Genomic DNA, 19,018 nt, shown 5'->3' with positions numbered 1-19,018 from the left:
GAAATTACTTGGTGACATGGTGCGGAACACTCCCCTTTAACAGATCACCCCGGCTTTCACAATAAATTCAACCACCACCAGAGGACAAACAACAAATCTAAAACATGATCAACTGTCATACAATTTCAATATTTTACATGTACACTTTTTTGTTTTATATCTGCTGATATTCAAAGAGCATACAATTATTAGGAAAGTAGAAAGTGGGACGCTATTACTTCATAACAGGGACAGAATTAATTAACTGATGGGACGGAGTTGTTCAGGAAATTTTTTTGGCTAGGAAGCCAATTCTTCAATGTCCCCAAATAATATGGAACAGAATTACATGATCATATATAAATGTGTTGAATAGTTAACATAAAATTAAGTAGGAAAATTAAAATTGTCATATAAGCCAGATTTGGATTGGGAGCTCACTTGTAAGAAAGTAACATAAAATTAATTAAATATCACAATATCAACTCCTATCTTTCTGTAAAATATTTCAGCCAATTCAGAATTATAAGATTTGGGGTCAATTTCTATTTTTGGTAATCTCTAAATTTTCTACAGTGAGTATCAGTAAACTTTATGATAAGAATATTATTAAATAAACTCAAAATGTTAGACAAATACCAGATTCCTTTTACCTCCTTTAAAAAGGATATTACAATGTTACTGTAAGAAAAGAACCATCAATCATGCAACAGTACTAAATGTTCCCATATATACAGCAAGAAGCTTTTTGGCTCTTTGGAAAGATACCATATAAAATGAAAGAAAAAAAAACTTAGACAATGTAAATAATTCTTAAAATAGCACCAAATGCACTCCTATTTTCATAACTTCAAGGAAGACTGCAAAAAATACTCACATGCATGTGTTATTAATAGCATCATCCGGGCAGTGTCCTGAGCAATAGCACTTCAAAAAAGGCAAGGTATCCTCTGGTGCTAAGGTTACTCCATTTTCCGATTTTTTCTGGTCAGAGTCCGATTTCATCCCAGTACCGTGGAGCATACTGTCTAGGTTCTGCCCTGTGTTCAAATACGAAATCTGTGAATAAATCACTGCTGAAAGCTAATTCTTTCATTTCCATTTCCAAAGAGAGGTTCCTAGGCTTTCTTATTATAGTATGGCAGCTACTGTGCTTAATTAAAAATACATTTCATTCGTTCATTCGACATCTGATCATAACCTCTTATGCACAGAGTAACTGTCCCAGGTAATGTGAGACACACGGAGAGGACCATGTCACAACTCTTGCACCAGCAGAGGCAAACAACGTGGCAAACGTAGACTATGGCTATAACTTGTAAGACATATACGAGATGGGAAGCGATTTCAGGGAAGGCGGAGATCATTTCCAATCATTCAACAGTACACAAATTATGGTTCTTAGACTCTTTGGCTCAAGACTTGGAAGCAGCTTAAAAAAAAAATCCTTTATTTGTGCCTCTACATGGAAGTGGACTTACTAAGCATCTCGCTTTGGACTTTAATTGCTTAAGTAAGGGAACTGTGAGAGCAAAGGGACTAATCATATTATCTGGTGCCTTTTATCTCAAGGTCATTGGTTCAAATCCAGCCCATGCTGCCAGAAACTGAAGGTTACTGTAGGGCAGCAGTTAGCTTATGAAAATAGAACTGTGTTCTTGCATGAGAGTCAAGTAGCTTCAAATGACAGATACTGTCATATTTGGTACTGAATCTTTCAGGCTGAATGCAGAACAGAACTAAAAAAATGTTTTAATAATTTCTCCCTCCTTCTGAATCGGCTGTACTTGGCTAGCCTGTTCCTTGTAGGATTGACCTCCAGGGAATAAAATGTAGAGCCAAACAGGTATAAAATATTAAAAGAATTGTGTCTAAGCAACATTTCATTATAAATGTTAAATAAGTGGTTCAAGTGTAACATGGACTTGACTTTTAAATTTAGCCATCCTGATGGGATGAACTACTGAAGAGAAAAAGTAACACACATACAAAATACACACACTGATAACAGGAAAAGAATGTGCTGCTAATTAAATTTTGGCGATTCCATGCTTTGAATTTTAATGATTTTCATTTAACCCTTTAAATTGATAACGCTTAACGACCTCATTTATGTTAGGAATGTTAACTGTAAAAATTAACAAAAGGGTGGGGTGACCAGGAACAGAAGAAATCCACCAGGCTAAAAATGAGGAGAACTAGATTGTGGTCTACGATGGTCCTACAATGTTCGTACCAGGTTAGTTCTCTGGATGATCATGGACAAGCCATGTCACTTCTCCAAGCCCCAGTTACTCAGTAAGAACGCAGGAAGCATTACTTTAAATATGGAGAAGCTCAGGGCGTGATCCTGGGGTCCCGGGATCGAGTTCCACATCGGGCTCCCCGCAGGGAGCCTGCGTCTCCCTCTGCCCGTGTCTCTGCCTCTCTCTGGGTCTCTCATGAATGAATAAATAAAATCTTTTAAAAATAATAATTCCTGCCCAATTCAAGAGGTTATAAATATAGATGAAGTGAACGTACAACAAAGGCCTTAATTACACATAAAATAGGGTACAAATGAAGATATTATTTAATAACGAAGATCACACTAAAAGATTACCAATACCTAGAATATTCAAAGTTATATCATGGTCAATACACATAATTTCCCAAAACGTGATATGAATTTAGGAAATCAAAAATCCTAATTATAATAGTTTGCATCTGGGGTTTGTATTACCTCTTAATATTTTAACAGAACATTAATGAGAGGCCGGCTATGTGCAGGCAGGGTGCTGAGACTGACCTGGTCCTCGAGAAACTTGGAAGGAGACAAGGGAGAAATGCAATAAGCACATGAACACACTGTGAAGAGTGAGATAATACAAAGGCAAACAAAGGAAGGAGCCTGTAACTCAAACTCAGGCTAGGTGTCAAAAGCAATGAAATCTACGCTGAACCTTAAAGTTGTAGGATTTCTGTAAACGGAGGCACGGGTGCAGAGCAAAATACCCAGCAACAGGCTCTCTGCACTATCCCGCTAGGTGACGGCACCCATTCCCATGGTTTAAACCCATCTCTTTGTCGATGGTTCCTGGGTTCCCGTCCAGCCCTGAGCTGCTTAAGTAATCTCAGAATTAACCTGTCCAAAATGGAAGTCTTGATGTATCTCCTCAAACCTGCCTCCCCAAATCTTTTGGCTCAATCTCCAAAACAGATCTCAAGTTTTTTCATTTTTCTCCACCTCTGCTATCCCTCGGGCCCAGCACGCTGTGCCACCGAGATAGAAATCTGCACACTGACCTCCCCCTCCTGTACGTGGCCTCTCCCATCCATTGCCCACACAGGAGCCAGAGGTATCTTATAAACATAAATCTGATCCTGTCACTCCTCCGCTTAAAACCAATTAATGGCTCCACATGGGCTCAGAGTGAACTGCAATCTCCTTCCCTGTGTCACGGCCAGCAGGACCCGGGCCCTGTGTGCCTCTCCAACATCACCTCACAGCACCCACCTCCACCACGCTCAGGCCATGAGCCTCGTGTCAGCTCCCACAATATGCCAATGTCTTTCTACTCACGAGCCCTGTGCTGACAAGGCATAAAATGATGAGGTCTGTGGTGGGCCGAAGCTATAGGTCGTATTTCAAAACAGGCTCATGCTAAAATATTTCCAGCTCACACGCTCAGCAGAACAACTCAGAAAGAACCACAGATACGATATAAATATGAAGATGAATAGCTCAAATGTGTAAGGGACTAGAGAACAAATTTATGCCACCTCCTTTGTCATCAGTGGCAATTTCTGGCATCAATGATTTTACATTTTTATTGCTGACTACATAATTTTTCTTACTTTCCCAGTAATCTATGGGCTTCCTTTGTATAAAGCGGAGAAAGTACTCCCCATCTTCAAGGCGGAATGTCTAGAGCAGAAATCTGAAGGCAAAAGGTAGGAGAGCTGGAGAGACCACTGGGACATCGAAGCTTCGCATGTCTGAAGCAGTCAGGAACAGTTCTTCGTGTACACGCTGCGGAGAGCCAACCCCCTAAGGTGGCCTCCAAGCTGCCCCAAAGGGCAGTTTGTATCATCCATCTCCTATTCCTTCATCACCGAACGCTGCAAGGGCCGGGCACCGCTGCCCATGGTGAGGCCTTCGGGAAGCCGGCGGCCGGGGCTACATGGTACCCGAGTCCCGACGAGTGGCCGCGTCCGCACAGTGGCCAGGCCTCAGGTCACACACACACACACACACACACACACACACACGCCCTATTATAAGTATTTGCGCCTCCATGTGATGCACAGCCCTACTCTCAGTAGAGACAACTGTTTCGTCTAATCCAACAACTTCAGTTCCATGCCCCTTTCCACTGTTTACACAAGACAATAAATTAATTCTGGCCAACAAGGTTAGAAGGAAGTCTGCTGGGGAGTGGCAGGGGGCGGGAAAGGAGAGGTGCCTGGGAGATATCTTTACCAATTATTTTTATTATTTTTTAAAGGCTTTATTTATTTATTCATGAGAGACAGAGAGAGGGAGAGGCAGAGACACAGGTAGAGGGAGAAGCAGGCTCCACACAGGGAGCCTGATGCGGAACTTGATCCTTGGTCTCCGGGATCACGCCCTGGGCCAAAGGTGGGTGCCAAACCGCTGAGCCACCCAGGGATCCCTATCTATCTTTACCAATTAAAAAGTGACGCAAGAGACATCCATTCTCCTTCTACCGAATTTGCCAGATCTACATGTGATATCTGGCCCCACAGCAGCCACATCGTGGCCATGAAGTGAGTTAACCGATGGCTAAATTAATAGGTGGAGAACACAGTTAAAAAAGAAAAAGAACTTGATGAGCCAAGGAATTAACTTAAATTTAAGTCCCCCTACCTTAGACTTATTTTGTGATATAACATTTTTCTTCTTGTTTAAGCTGTTTTGAGTTTTTGTTGTTGTTGTTACTTATAGCTGAAGACACCTTAACTGACACAAGGGAAAAAGTGTGTACCAGACTCCTTAAGTTGTCCAAAGGGTATCTCTTTTCCCTACCTTCCTAATTGACCAAACTCTGAAATTGTCTGGTGGGACAAAGTGTCCAGTCAGAGTCAATGGACTTAGATTAATTTAAGCTGACTGTAACAATCCTGTCTCCCAGTTTTCCAGGAGCCCCAGAAACTGTCTCAGTTTATCAAACAAAACACAATAAAATCTGCCGGCAGAAGGTTAGTTTCTGGGGACATTTTGCTTTCCTGAAATAATGTCCAGCTGAGATCAGTGCTGACCCTTTCCCCATTTTTCCTTCCTCCAATGCAGATAACAGGACCCGTTTTGTAACCATTAGGGAAAAGCCAAGAAACTAGAGGTCAATCATGACACCACTCAACTACTGAATAAGCACCAGCAAACGTCTACCATCTACATCAAAAAATAAATTTAAGTCACTGTTGGACAATCAGTTACTTAAGCTAAGATCCATTTCTAAAACTTGTGACCAAATCAAAAACAAGGACTAAATAGTGATTAGATGTTAATTATCAGGTGACTCATTCTTTGTTCCAATTTGAGTACCTTTATCTCAATGTAAAGGACTTCAATCTTTATCATAACATTTAATGTTCCAAAAATTCCTGTTTACATCTAGGATACATGTTATTGTTTCTATTTTATAACAAGGAAACCAATATATGGAGGAATTTACTTTCCCAAGACACAACTGAAGCTAAAATTGAAGCTAAAGGCAAGTTATTTCCACTAATGCCACTCTCTAATCCTTCTTAATAATCTCCAAGAAATAACATTTTCTTCTACATTGGCTTTAGCTCTTTTAAAGACTAAATATTTTTATTTTATTTAAAGCAATTCTTAGGGACGCCTGGGTAGCTCAGCGGTTGAGCATCTGCCTTTGGCTCAGGTTGTGAACCCGGGGTCCTGGGATCGAGTCCCACATCAGGCTCCCTGCATGGAGCCTGCTTCTCCCTCTGCCTGTGTCTTTGCCTCTCTCTCTGTGTCTCTGCCTCTCTCTGTCTCTCATGAATAAATAAAATCTTAAAAAAAAAAAAAAACCAACTAGATGAAGGCTGGGGCGCCAGGGTCAGTTAAGCATCTCCCTTTCGCTCAGGTCATGATCCTAGGGTCTTAGGATGGAGCCCTACATGGGGCTCCCTGCTCAGTGGGGAGCTTCTTCTCCTTTTTCCCCTGCTGCTCCCCTGCTTGTGCTCTCTGTCTGCCAAATAAATAAATAAAATCTTTAAAAAAAGCAATTCTCAAACTAACTAACCTTTTTGAAAGGAAGTGTAACAAATTTTGCTATTCATCACAGAAATGTAATTCTTACCGAGATTTTTCACTTATACTTGATAACTAATTGCCAACTTATTTAATCTAATAAAAGTTTATTATAGAACAACCTGAATCAGGGTGGGGGAAAGTATTTTGAATTATATTGCCTCTGTGAGATCTACATAGATTTTTTAAAAAAATTGAACATCGGGATCCCTGGGTGGCGCAGCGGTTTGGCGCCTGCCTTTGGCCCAGGGCGCGATCCTGGAGACCCGGGATCGAATCCCACGTCGGGCTCCCGGTGCATGGAGCCTGCTTCTCCCTCTGCCTGTGTCTCTGCCTCTCTCTCTCTCTCTCTCTCTCTCTGTGTGACTATCATAAATAAATAAAAAATAAATAAATAAAAGGCTCTCTTTAAAAAAAAAAAAAAAAAAAAAAAAAAAAAAAAAAAATTGAACATCAAATACTGATTACCTGGGTGTGAGATGGCAAATATGCTACTATTAATTTAACTCATCTTTAGAACTATGACAGCTTTGGCTGATGGTAATCAAGACATACAGCTGTTAAAATAAAGGTGTTTTATTAAACAATTTGGCATTTCACCCATAAAAGTGGCTTTTGGAAGAGGGCTCTCTATGCTCTGAGCAAGAAAATAATAAAAGGTATTAACTGCATCTAAGAGAAAATATGAAGCTACAGATTATATTTTTATCTTTAAAATGAAAATGTCAGGGGCACCTAGGTGGCTCAGTCAGTTAGGTGGCTGCTCTTGGTTTCGGCTCAGGCCATCATCTCAGGGTCGTGGGATCGAGCCCCACACTGGGCCCCGGGCTCAGCAGGGAGTCTGCCTGAGATTCTCTCTCTCTCTGCCTCTCTCCCTGCTAGTGCACACACACACTCTCTCTAAAATAAATAAATACATCTTAAAAAAATGAAACTGTCAAAACACTTAGGCTATTATTGTATTTCTTGCCAGTAGAAATTAATCTTTATCACCGTGAACGAAACATCATGAAAGAACAATCTGTGATGACATAAACTTAAGAGAATGAATATACCCAATATCTTTAATCTAGACTTCTTTTGTGAAATAGTATTATCTCTTCAGTTTGGAATAATGTCCTAATTAAACCACCTGGGAAAAAGCCCATGTGCAAATATAGCCTATCTGATCCTCAGAGTCATTGCAATATTTTCCTGCTTGGGAGTTCCAAGCTGTGAACAAGCTGTGAAATTATAATGCTGTTCATAAACAAAACTTTGAGTATCCTATCAAGAAAATTTAGTGGTTAGCACATACAAGTGCAACTTACCTTTCTTTCTTTCTTTCTTTTTTTTTTTTATTCATGAGACAGAAAGAGGCAGAGACATAGGCAGAGGGAGACACAGGCTCCATGCAGGAAGCCTGATGCGACACTGGATCCCGGGACTCCAGGATCACGCCCTGGCGGAAGGCAGGCGCCTGAGCCACCCAGGGATCCCCTTTCTGAAGTTCTTTTTTTTTTTTTTTTTTTTTAAGATTTTATTTATGAGAGACAGAGAGAGAAAGAGAGAGAGGCAGAGACACAGGCAGAGGGAGAAGCAGGCTCCATGCAGGGAGCATTACATGGGACTCGAGGCGGTGCTAAACCGCTGAGCCAACGGAGCTGCCCCCTTTCTGAAGTTTTTTAATGACAAAATGATTTAAAAATTGTTTACATTTATTCCTTATTATATTTTAAAGGAGACAGGAATTTTAAAACTATGTCTTGAATACCTATTACCTTGTGTCTTAGTCTTATTAGGACAGGTACTTTATATTTTATCTCATTTAATCTTCATTAAGACTTAATTTGTATATCATAATGCCTATGTTATGGATAGGAGAACAGATTCAGAAAGGCTGAGATTTTACAAACATTTGAAAATGTTTTTATCACAGTCAAACTCAAAATTATCTGGCATGTATCTGTTCTTTGCCTTTTTACTTAAAAGCTATGCAGGCATACTGAGCCTAACTGTTCAAAAAGGGCCGTGAGTGGAAAGGACAGTTTCAAGAATGAGTGTCTTAAATGTAGAAATAAGTTACTGAAAAAGACGGTAAGATTACTTAACACTGATTTACCTTGAACATAAGAAATGATGAAGAGATAGGCTCCCAATAATTTGATGTAAATATACAGCTGAGTCATTGTTCAATTTTAATGTTTCCTGTATGCTGTCACCTCTAATCACTGGTCTTGTTATATTACTAATTTAAATGATTTTTATTCAAAGAGATTTTCTTGTTAAAGGTCTCAATCACTTGACAATGACTCCAATTTCCACTGTTTTCTCTTGACTCCTGAAAAATAAAAATATAAAAAAGGTAATGAATATAACTATATTCATAATTATAATAATTATAATTCTAGATAATTCTTCATAATTCTAGAAGTTTTCAAAACTGAGAAAAACAAATGCTCAAACATACCTTTAAATAATGAAACACATTGGTGGGGGGTGGGGGGAGACAGAAAGAGAGTAGCGGGAGGGGCAGAGGGAGAAGGGGAGAGAGAATCCTAAGCAGGCTTCACACCTAGCACGGAGCCCGATATGGGGCTTGATCTCACAACCCTGGGATCATGACCTGAGCCAAAATCAGAGTTGGATGCTTAACTGAGCCACCTAGGTGCCCTAATAATGAAATATATTTTAAAAGATTTATTAAACGTTTTAAAAAAGATTTTATTTATTTATTCACGAGAGACAGAGAGAGGCAGAGACACAGTCAGAGGGAGAAGCAGGCTCCCTGTGAGGAGCCCGATGCAGGACTTGAACCCCGGACCCTGTGGTCATGCCCTGAGCTGAAGGCAGATGCTCCACCGCTGAGCCACCCAGGCGCCCCCATTTTTAAAGATTAAAACTATCTTTATTCATGACAAAAAGGCACTGCAATTCAAAAGCTAAAATAATTCAGTAATAGGTTGCCACCTCTCCTGATCTTAGATTAAGCATATGTGAAACAAGTACACTAAATAATCCTAATAGTCTTTTCTGGTTGCTCTAATTTAATTAGTAACAATTTCTAAATATACTAAGAATAAAGCAGGAAAAACTGAATTTAGAACTATTCATCAGTAATCTTTCAAATCCTAACAGATGTGATAGAAACACCTCAAATCTTTGTAATAGTTTATTCTATAGAAGAGAAAGCCTACCTAGATAATCACACCTATTTAAACATGCAGTGTACTTAATCATTAAAGCAACAGAAATATATCTTAAAATTAATTTCCTAAAACATTACAAATCTGACTTTACTAGTATAAAATTGAGTTTTATTATGGGTGATGTGAAACGTAACCCCCCCCCCCAATTAAGATTTGGCAATTATAAAATAGTTGAAATAGGTAACAAAAAAACCCTCACTAGTTCGTATATAGATGAATATAATTCTGTTTTTCCTCCCATCCTATTGGTTCAGACAATCTGATTTTATATTTTAGTCTAAACTATTCCTGAATGAAAAAGATTTTATTTATTCATAACACAATTACCCCCGGCATGATTTGTACCATAAACAACCTGAGCGTTCTATTTTATCAATCTAAGAATTTTTCACTTTAATTAGCTCTTTAAAGGCACCGTATTGAGGAAATAAGGTTTATAGAATATCATTTATATTATGCATTTTAATACAGCTTACTTCTAAAATCTCTGCAACTTCTCACTTCTCTAATATTAAACTGCTTCACAACTACACAATGCTGAGAGAGTAAGATGTAAAGTCTAAAATAATTACCGGACAACATTTATAATGTGGGTTAATGGCATTTCTTGGGAAAACTCTCTTTTTTGAAATTACACAATTGTGATTCTATGGATACTTGTTCCAGGTTTCATATTCAAAAGAAGTCTGCAGTATAATTCTAACTCTGCTGTCTCACCATATTTCTTTTTTTTTTAAGATTTTATTTATTCATGAGAGATAGGGGGGCGGGGCAGAGACAGAGGCAGAGGGAAAAGCAGGCTCCATGCAGGGAGCCCAACGAGGGACTCGGACTCGGGACTCATGGGACTCGATCCCAGGTCTCCAGGATCAAGCCCTGGGCTGAAGGCGGCGCTAAACTGCTGAGCCACCAGGGCTGCCCTCATCAATTTATTTAAAGCTATACCACCACCTAAACTATTACACTGTCCTTCTCACTGGTCTGTTTCTGCTTTTGTCCCCTCCAGTCCATTACATAGAAATCAGATAATTGCTTTCCCATCCCTCTTAGATTTAAATCCCAGATCCTCCATATACTCTTGCCTGATCTGTTCCTTGGGTTTTCAAAACTGAGAAAACTTGGGTTTTTGTTTGTTTCTTCAAACTCACATCTCACCAACTTCCCCTTATTCTCACCATTTCAGAAACATCATTCTCCCATTGCTCTTTTCTGCTTCCAGATCCTTGTACAGGCTGTTCCCTATGCCTAGAACTCACCTGTTTCTTTACCTGGCTAACTCTTCAGATCTGACTCCAGATCTCCGTGTAAATGTTGCTTTTTAGCATGGCTTCCCATAGTCTCCTCAGATAAGATCACCATCCCATGCCTCTCTTGGACCTGGCACTTTTCTTTCCTCACACTTAGGACAATTTATGCTTACATATGATTTATACTGTCTTGTTCAGTGCCTGACTGTTTTAATTGTCTTGTTTAATGACTATGAACTTCTTGAAGGTTCATTCTGTTTTGCCTTCATCGGTATGTTCTCAGTGTCCAGTACAGAATCATGTATATATAGGTACTTAATAAATATTTAGGAAATCAATTAATAGTCAGTGGCAGGAACACTGTTCCCACAGTACTTCAGCTTTAGAGGGAATCTGATGATTCACTTAATTGGTCTAGGCTCCTTTCCATCATGTCTATCATGTCCTTGACAGAGGTGCATTCACACTTTGTTCCTTTGGTTCTCTGTGAGCAAAGGTCCCTGATCTCTGAGTTGTATCTTAAGTGTAGTCATTTCCCTATCCTTTGCATTCCGTTCATTCCTCTCTAAAGTGTTCAAGAGGCCTGACCAGGTGGGGTAAAGTAGGGTGATGACCCTCTTTGATTAGGGCACTGTGCCTCTATCCCTGCTTGATAAGATTCCCTTCATGTCTTAGCAGTTGTCATAAGAACTGATGCATATTGAGCTGGTCAGTCAGCTAAAACCTAACATTTTTCTTTTAGAGATTAAGGCTCTCCATTGTTGGGTTACAAATGAGGCAGTTAAAGCCATTTTACCTTTAGCCTTCCATTGACCAGTAAGCTGTTCTCTCTACAAGTTATTCCAGTTGTTTTTAGGTTATCAGAATTTCTTAAAGATGAGATTGTCACAGATCACACCTGTTACTTCCTGTGCCCTGTTATAAACATGTATGAGAGGAGGAGACTATATTGAGCACCTATTCTGTACCAGGCTCTCCTACTTCCTAACATATAATTTACATTGTATAACATACATAAAATATCCAGCAGGGCAGTCTAGGATAGTTAACACATGGACTCTGGAATAGATCTCCTTGATTAGAATTAGAGCCTTGCCACTTGCCAATAAATTCCTTAAACTGTGCTTGCCTCAGTGTCCTCATCTGTAAAATTAAAATAATAATAGCACTTACCTCATAAGGTGGCTGTGATGATTTGATAAATTAATGTTAATATATCCATAGTGTTTATAATGGTGCTAGTACATAATTAGAGGTGAATATGTAGTAGCTATTACCTCATTTAGTTCTTAAAATAATTATGAGTTACTAATATAATTTCAGTTTTACAAATGAAGAAACTCATTCAGAGAAGTTAGGTTACTTATTTCAGGCAGATCAGGATTTGAACTTGAGCCCAGGATAGCAGTCACAGATGCTTATGTGAAAGAAACCAGACATAATCCCCTTCCTATGAACCAGACTGTGACTGTGGCGGGTGCTTAGGATCTCCTCGGCTGCTCTGCAGGATGCCTTAGTTTTCCTTCTGATGAGACTAGACCAAATAGTAAAATGGATGGATTCAATGGATCCAATGGATATATTTCATAAACAGACTCAATAGGACTTAGTATTGGATTAGATGTGGGGATAAGGGAGAATGAGGGTCAAAGAAGACCTCTACATTTCTGGCATGAGCAATTACTGAAATGAGGACAAGTGGATTTTGAAAGGAGTGAGGGGAAGAGATCAAGGGTTCAATTTTACGCATTTGAGATTACCCAAAGGGAATGTCATGAAGCTTAAAGGACACATTTAGTACTGAAGATATAAAACTATTACGTCAACAGCATAGAGTATTTGAAGCTATGGCTCTGTGTGGGATGGCCTTCTATGAATGAGAAGAGATGAGGGCCCCAGAACACCAACATTCATTCCAAAACTAGATTAAGAAAAGCATTAACACCATGTGAATTTACTTGGCATTCACTGATAAAATCGGTTCACAGTCCAGGACCTATCATGTGTAACATTAATGTTGCTCGGATATACACTACTACTCACAAGTGATACTTTTTCACAGGTTAAAGAAAAAAATCATCTACCAAAAGATGATTGTGGTGATCTAAAGTATGTCCACAAATGCTCTGACAGTACCTTCAACAGGTGGAGCCCGCTGCCCTGTCTCAAGTTCCCACTGGTCTTAGTAAAATGATGGAGACAACAGTTTGACTTCCGAGGCTAGATCATAAAAAGCATTTCCAATTCCACCTTGCTCTTTTTTGAAACACCCACTTCGAGGGAAGCTAGCTGCCGTGTCATAAGGACACGAGCCCCACAGAGAGGGCCACAGGGCAAGAAGCCGAGGCTTCCTGCCCACAGCATGAGAGTGAGCCGCCTCGTACGTGGATCCCACAGCCCCAGGGAAGCTTTCAGGTGACCACAGCTTCACCCGTACCATTCATGAGACTCCAAACTAGACCATCCAGCTAAGCCCCTAGTCGATTCCAGACCCTCAGAAAATGCAGGAGACCATAAATACTTGTTTTAAGCTGCTAGGTTTGGGGGTAACTTGTTGGGCAGCAACAGAAGACATTCATTACTATATAATACAGTCATTATGAGAAATTTGCTAAAATAATAAAAAGCCAAATCACGGTAAGCTATTGCACAGACACCAAAAAACAAAAGTCTGGAAAGCATAGTCAAATCAAAGCATGACAAGAGAAGTGTAAGACAGGCATAATGCCCAACGAACTAACTGCTAAATATTTCTTTCAAAGGAGTAACCAACAGTATGCTCTTTATTTTAAAATTATCTCAACCAGGAAGGTTCATTTTTGTAGGGAGAAAACAGTTCCTAGTTCTACTCTATATACTATTAAACATATGTCCTTTTAAACCACGAGTTCCGTAAAGATGACATCAGTTTTATGTTCCAGATAAAGGCATTTCTCATATAACACCTGGCAAAAAGAGTGAATTCTTTTTTTCTTTTTAAGATTTTATTTATTTATTCATGAGAGAGACACAGAGAGAGAGGCAGAGACCCAGGCAGAGGGAGAAGCAGGCTCCATGCAGGGAACCTGACGTGGGACTCGATCCTGGGTCTCCAGGATGGCGCCCTGGGCGGAAGGCAGCGCTAAACCGCTGAGCCACCCGAGCTGCCCAAGAGTGAATTCTGATGTCAGTTCACTGGTTTCAAGTATCAGCTCCAGTATTTATTTGTGATGTAATTTGGGAGAAGTTATTCAAGCTAAGTCTCCATCTCCTTAGCCACAAAATGGGAGTGATATCACTAACCCAAATGAGTTTGCATTGTGCATCTTGGTATTAACCATTTAATGAGTAACAGCTGTCTTGTTCTTGTCGTGATTAGTTATTAATAATATAAATACTGATGACTTTCCCTTTATCTGTCTCATATTAACGGTTTCTGTAATCATGACACAGCAAAACAGTAACCATATTTTGCAACCATTCTTTTTTTTTTAAAGACTTATTTATTTATTTATTTATTTATTTATTTATTTATTTATTTATTTATTCAGAGAGAGCAAGAGAGGGGTAGAGACCCAGGTAGAGGGAGAAGCAGGCTCCATGCAGGGAGCCTGACGTGGGGCTCAATCCTGGGTCTCCAGGATCACACCCCCGGCTGCAGGCAGCACTAAACTGTTGCACCACTGGGGCTGCCCTGCAACCATTCTTGAAATGGAGTATTTTATAATTCTAACATCTGAAGATGACATATTTTTTAAATTCCTAGAATAACTCATTGGAATTTTTATACTAGGATATCTTGCAAAGTTAAGGATATAAGGAAATGTAGACATTTGAAATGCTACATGATTGAAATTTCAAAAATGATGCTGGTGTTTAAGAGTCATTTTTAAATATTTAGTACAAACAGGGGATCCCTGGGTGGCTCAGCAGTTTAGCACCTGCCTTTGGCCCAGGGCTGGATCCTGGAGTCCTGGGATGAGTCCTGTGTCAGGCTCCCAGGAGGGAGCCTGCCTCTCTCTCTCTCTCTATGTCTATCATGAATAAATAAATAAAACCTTTAAAAAAAATAAAACATCAAATATTTAGTACAAACAGCTATCTAAGTAAATTTATCTTCTGTTGCTATATACATAGATTGGTGAGGCTTCTTCTTTGGGAAAATAAAACTAAGGCAAATCATTCAATGAAATATACATAATTTGGGGATCCCTGGGTGGCTCAGCGGTTTAGCGCCTGCCTTTGGCCTAGGGCATGTGATCCTGGAGTCCTGGGATGGAGTCCCACATCGGGCTTCCTGCATGGGGCCTGCTTCTCCCTCCTCCTGTGTCTCTGCCTCTCTCTCTCTATCATAAATAAATAAACAAATCTTTAAAAAATAAAATATACATAATTTCAAATAAAAAATTAGGAAGCTTCACAAACAGAAATAAGGCTGAACCAATAGTTCAATCAGAAAGAAAGAAAGAAAGAAAGAAAGAAAGAAAGAAAGAAAGAAAGAAAGAACAGGAAAAGGCTGAAGTCAGCTGAAAAAACAGAGTAAAGTCATTCTTTCCTCTTCCCGTCAAGCCCCCCACCCTTGATTCGTACTTTCTAGGCTGAGGTTCGGGAATGCTGAAGCGGCTGGCGGGCTGCCGGCTCCGGGCCTGGCCCCCCCTCCCCCCGCGGCAGGCGCCGGCCCCGACGGCCTTCCGAGCAGGCCGGGCTCCCTGCAGACTTTCTGGCTCCACGGCCATTGTTCGCCAGGCTGCTCCGCTCCTCCTCGCTCCTCCTCCCGGCGCGGATCAGCACGAGAAGCCGGTCTGTCCCCCCAGGCGGCTCCCTCCCCGCCTCCCACCGCGGGGCCGCCGCGCTCACAGCGCTCACACCCCGGGGCTCGGCCTCCTGCGGACACGGCGGGCGTCCCGAGCGCAGGCTCCCCGGCGCGGTCCAGGCGGGGGCCCCCGTGTACCGGCCTCTGTGTTTCTGCCCAGGCGGCCCGTCTCCACTCGGGGCCTTCGCTTCCTGTGACCGGCGGCCGGTGCCCGCGGGGCCGAGACACGGGCGGAGACGGGAGACACGGGAGGCCGCGGGGGGCGTCCTCGGGGCGTCCTCCGGGGCATCTACGGGCGGTTTCCAAATCTGCCCCCCACGTTCAGCCTGGCACCGCCGCCCCTAACCCAGGCGCTCCGCCGGCTTCCCGAGCCCTTCATTCAGCTGAACCGAACCGACCCGACCGGCGCGGGCGGCCCTGCGGCCCAGGGCGTGACCCGGGTCCCGGGATTGAGTCCCGCGTCGGGCTCCCGCGTCGGGCTCCTGCTGCTCCCTCCGCCCGGGCCCCGCCTCTTCTCTCTCCCTCTCTCTCTCTCTCTCTGTGTCTCATGAATAAATAAAATCTTGAAAAAAGAAAAAATAAACCAAACAGCTCGCAGATACTGAGGCGAGGCCGAGGCGGCGCTCGGCTGGGCCTGGCGGCTCCGGCTCCGGGGTGGGTCTCCGCAAGCGGGGCCCGCGGGCCGGTCTGGTGAGCGCCGCCGCCAGCCGCAGGACAGCAGCCCAGGAGCTCGGCCTCCACGCGGCCGGCACCCCGCGGCTTCCCCAGACCGCGCAGCCCGGGCACCCCAGGGCACCCCAGGGCACCCCGCGGCACCCGGCCCGCCTGAGCCCACGCGGACCGCGCTGGGCCTGCTCCGGCCGCACAGCCTGCGACCGCCCGCCACGGAGGCGGGAGGCCCGCGGCAGGTCCCTCCCCGGTCACCGGGTAAGGACGTCACGAAGGAAGCAGGCGGGGATTCTTTACTTTACTCCAGCTTCTCAACGCCGCGAGGAAAAGCGAAGCTCGGCTGCGTGAAGGCCTCGCCGGAGGCCCCACAGCCGAGACACGCAGGCCGCGGCCCAGCCCTGCTCCACCCGCCCCTGCAGGGGCAGCACCTGGAGGGTAATGGAGCCCCAGCGGGTACCCCTGCTGCCCTCAGGGGAGCCCGCTCCGCAGGGGTGACGTCTCCGCAGGGATGACCTCTCCCTCTCCGCAGGGATGACCTCTCCACAGGGGTGACATCTCCACAGGGATGACCTCTCCACAGGGTGACCTCTCCGCAGGGGTGACATCTCCACAGGGATGACCTCTCCACAGGGTGACATCTCCACAGGGATGACCTCTCCACAGGGTGACCTCTCCACAGGGGTGACCTCTCCACAGGGGCGACCTCTCCACAGGGGTGACCTCTCCACAGGGGTGACGTCTCCACAGGGTAACCTCTCCGCAGGGGTGACATCTCCACAGGGATGACCTCTCCACAGGGTGACATCTCCACAGGGGCGACCTCTCCACAGGGGAGCCCTCTCCGCAGGGGTGACATCTCCGCAGGGGTGACCTTTCTGCAGGGGTTGACCTCTCCGCAGGTAGCCCCTCTGTAGGGGAGCCCTCTCCATGCTCTACCTCGGAGCTGCCCCCCCAACCTGTCACAGGCTCTGCCCAGGGGCAGAGAGGAGGCGGGGGAGGGGAGGGGAGCTGCCCTCAGCGACGGGAGCCCCGCAGGCCTCAGGCCCGGCAGGTTCTAGAGGGTCCAGCTTCCAGGCTCCAGGCGGCAGCTGCCCCCACAGAGGGCCACGCGTTGTCGCAGCACCAGACCCTAACCCCGTCTCTGAGGCCTGGTAGCTGCCTCTGCTCCGACCATTTCGGCCCAACCCCAGGGCCCCTTGGCTCCCCAATCCTCCACACCTGTGAAGTCAGTCACTGCGCTCTCCTGGTTCTTCCCACCGGAGCAGCCCCCAGGGCTCCTGCCCGGGCCCTGGTGGGTCCCAGTACAGTCAGGAACAGGCCTCAGGGGAAGCCCCCGGACATGCCACACACAGATTTTTATGTACATTCACTGCACCAAAGAGGAGCCCACAACACAGCTAACATTTCCGAAGTGCTTATCAACTGCACTCTAATATAGATTTAATGTAGCTTCAAAGCGTTCTAAGATATTCTGAGGAACGAATTCTTCTAGACTCCACGTATTTCACTACTTCTACCACAAGTAGCCACAACCCATCCAAGTACTGGCCGGGCTTCCCATTCTAACCTATGAGACCCAAAGTCAAAATGCTTGAAAGAACACCAAAATTTGGTCATCAGAACAGATTTCTCATTGCCTTAAACAGCACTACACGTAATCAAAGACTTTCTGGGTTAACTCAATAAATTCCTGTGACCAAAAAGCTAATTCAAATGCTAAATCAATCTTTAGTGGAATATGTCCAACTTCTGGCACTAAGTTAAAAAAAAAAAATCAAAGCAGAACTTTGAAAATAACAAACAAAAAAACCCACCCATATTTCACCCAGGAAACCAAATCAAAATATATCTGTATCTATGCCCCCGGTATGAAAGAACAGCCTTTCAAAAACAGTCATGAGCTTTTGTGTGTCCCTCCTAAGAAGATCTGGAAATATGCAGGTGACTTTTTGGTTGGTGACAAAGGACCAAAATGGAAAATGCAATGCAGCGTGCAGGGACGATCCCTCAACACAAAGAACTGTCTCAACCAAATGTCAACAGTGCTCTCTCCTTGTTGAGAAATACTGATTGATTCTTGGCTAAATGACCTGTCGTTTTTCGGGTTCTAGATGTTCAGAAAGCAATAGCATTAGGCCTCTAGGAAGAAATATTATCTTGATCAAACTAATGTCTTATTTTACTTTTTTTTCTTCTCACCTGACCACTTTAAAAAAGAATCCTATTTTTGCTGTATTAGCCACAGTGCTTGCACAAGGCAAAAACATTGGAAAAAAGTCAACCATTTCTCTTCACTTTTTCTTTCTTTACAAAAAAAAATTTTTTTTAAAAAAATTCAGAGCACACACCAGGTTTCCCGGAAGCTGTGGGAGTAGAGGCTCTGTCCCCGATGGAGCCAGTGCACGTGCTCCATGCTCCGCCACAGTGAGGAGCTCGGGGAAGGCCAGGCGACTACCCTCTCAGGACTGTGGCTGGGCCTGCAGAGCCGCGGCCCCTCTTTCGGACTGAATATGTGTAAACAGCAGCCCCAGAGGCTTCTGGCAGTTGCCTGGGCACCTGAAGGGGAACCAGAGCTAGGAGAGTAAAAGACTCGAAGAAGCCAGGTCCTAGAGCCACCTGGGAGCAGCAACCTTGCCTGAAGCCTGAAGAATGGAGGCATTTTTCAGTTTACAATCAATAAATTCCCTATATTTTTTAGGTTTATTTTAGGTCAGAGGGAGTCCGTTTTTCCGTTACAACCAAAAACATTCTAGTTGATAGGAAGGCTTAAGGGAAAGGCCCACTTGAGTATTCTGGGCGAGATTAGCGTAAAATTAGTAATTCTGAATAAACTAAACAACAACAACATGGAAACACAGACGGGGTAGGGGGGGTCACT

General features: G+C 43.4%; 1 protein-coding gene across 3 annotated transcripts in view; it reads right to left on the bottom strand.

The window, feature by feature from the left end:
* Nucleotides 1-19,018, bottom strand: part of BMPR1A (bone morphogenetic protein receptor type 1A) — a 141,237-nt gene that overhangs the window by 29,613 nt on the left and 92,606 nt on the right. For 2 of the 3 annotated variants that reach the window (XM_025435326.3, XM_025435325.3), the window contains 2 exons: nt 8,346-8,564; nt 857-1,019 (listed from right to left, as the gene is read on the bottom strand). In XM_025435326.3, coding sequence (XP_025291111.1) covers nt 857-1,019; nt 8,346-8,412 — 230 coding nt within the window. In that variant the 5' untranslated portion in view covers nt 8,413-8,564. The remainder of the gene's footprint in view (nt 1-856; nt 1,020-8,345; nt 8,565-19,018) is intronic. The other variant, XM_049109098.1, reaches the window with a different exon arrangement.

Source organism: Canis lupus, chromosome 4 (assembly GCF_003254725.2).
Source record: "Canis lupus dingo isolate Sandy chromosome 4, ASM325472v2, whole genome shotgun sequence".
NCBI classification, from domain to species: Eukaryota; Metazoa; Chordata; class Mammalia; order Carnivora; family Canidae; genus Canis; species Canis lupus.
Note: the sequence above shows the minus strand (reverse complement) of the source record. Positions and strands in the feature narration are given on the sequence as shown.